The 1239-nt window shown below is 37.7% G+C and overlaps 1 protein-coding gene across 1 annotated transcript in view; it reads right to left on the reverse strand.

The window, feature by feature from the left end:
• The window catches only part of LOC119645088 (neuralized-like protein 4), a 7335-nt gene extending 6102 nt beyond the window's left edge, over positions 1-1233 (reverse strand). Inside the window, exons 1-2 of the mRNA XM_038044980.1 lie at positions 985-1233; positions 562-918 (exon numbers count right to left, since the gene is read on the reverse strand). Coding sequence (XP_037900908.1) covers positions 562-918; positions 985-1212 — 585 coding nt within the window. The 5' untranslated portion in view covers positions 1213-1233. The remainder of the gene's footprint in view (positions 1-561; positions 919-984) is intronic.
• Positions 1234-1239: the final 6 nt, after the last annotated feature.

Below are 1239 nucleotides of genomic sequence, written 5' to 3' on the forward strand. Positions count from 1 at the left end.
AGTCTTGTTCTAACACACTCCTTCCTTCAAATCAGCTAAGAAACTTGATGATCTCATTTTTATGCTTGTCCTAACACACTCCTTGTTTAAAATCATTTAAGAAACCTGATGATCTCATTTTTATGTTTGCGCTATGCGGAAAATAGATACAGTTAAGGTCAGATTTATTTTCAATACAATACTAAATCTGTTTTGGTTTTTCCCCTAGCAATGAAACGACAGAGCATACGAATCTAAACAAAATTTGTGGTCCTTTCTGCGTCATCAGGAAATACAGAAAAATGGGCGGCATAAGATGTATACAAATATATTACGCGTCTAAGGTTTTGAGTTTATTAGGCGTGTATGCCTGTTCATACTGATCTAAGCATTCAATAGTAAATGTATAAATGGTCTCGATTGACCATCTGAAAAAATCAGCTTAAGTACTTTGAATTCAGCTTTGAAAGATTCACCCAAAGTGATTATAACCTTCTTACCCTTTTTATTTATCTATTAGAAACTAATCAGAAATGTTGGTATTAACCCACTTTCAGGTATTGAAGTAAAGCCGCTACTTACCCCACTACCACTTCTATGCGTTGGGCAAATAGATACTTGAACACAACGTCCGTAAAGATCAACAAGAGCCCATACGGTTTTTGGCATGTTGCGGGCCGCTACACCCTGGCTTTCACCATTTACATAAAATACCAATTCGTGGCTCGAAGTGCGCATAACACCCACGCGATCCATTTCGTTAAGCATTTCCAAATCGGTGCCATAAAATTCCGTAAGACACATGCCATCTTTACGTACATCAATGCCAGACATGACCCAGGTGCCGTTACGCATTACTGTAGCACAAGAAGGTAATTCCAACTTATCCGGTGATTCTGAGGTGACACCTATTTCAATACTGCCACCCCAGGAATGATTCTATATATAGGAATAAGATTGTGTTATTTATGTATTAAATCGGATCGAAAACTTAAAAAAACTTGCCTTTTTTTCAATAACTACTTCAAAGAGAACATCATCAATTAATGGTTCATCGCTAAAAACCAATGCATGACTAAAATCGCGCACAGATCGTGTAGCTGTACGATTGCAATTAGATAAAGTTATACGTCGTCCGCAACGTTGATGGAACATTTGTAAAGCCTGTAGATTAGCATGTGCAGCAGCTTCCACTTCTGCAGCGGCTACAGCACTTGCACCTTCTGTAGCCATAATCCCCTTTTATAAATTTTATAAATT

The sequence above is a fragment of the Glossina fuscipes genome, unplaced genomic scaffold (genome assembly GCF_014805625.2).
Source record: "Glossina fuscipes isolate IAEA_lab_2018 unplaced genomic scaffold, Yale_Gfus_2 1, whole genome shotgun sequence".
NCBI classification, from domain to species: Eukaryota; Metazoa; Arthropoda; class Insecta; order Diptera; family Glossinidae; genus Glossina; species Glossina fuscipes.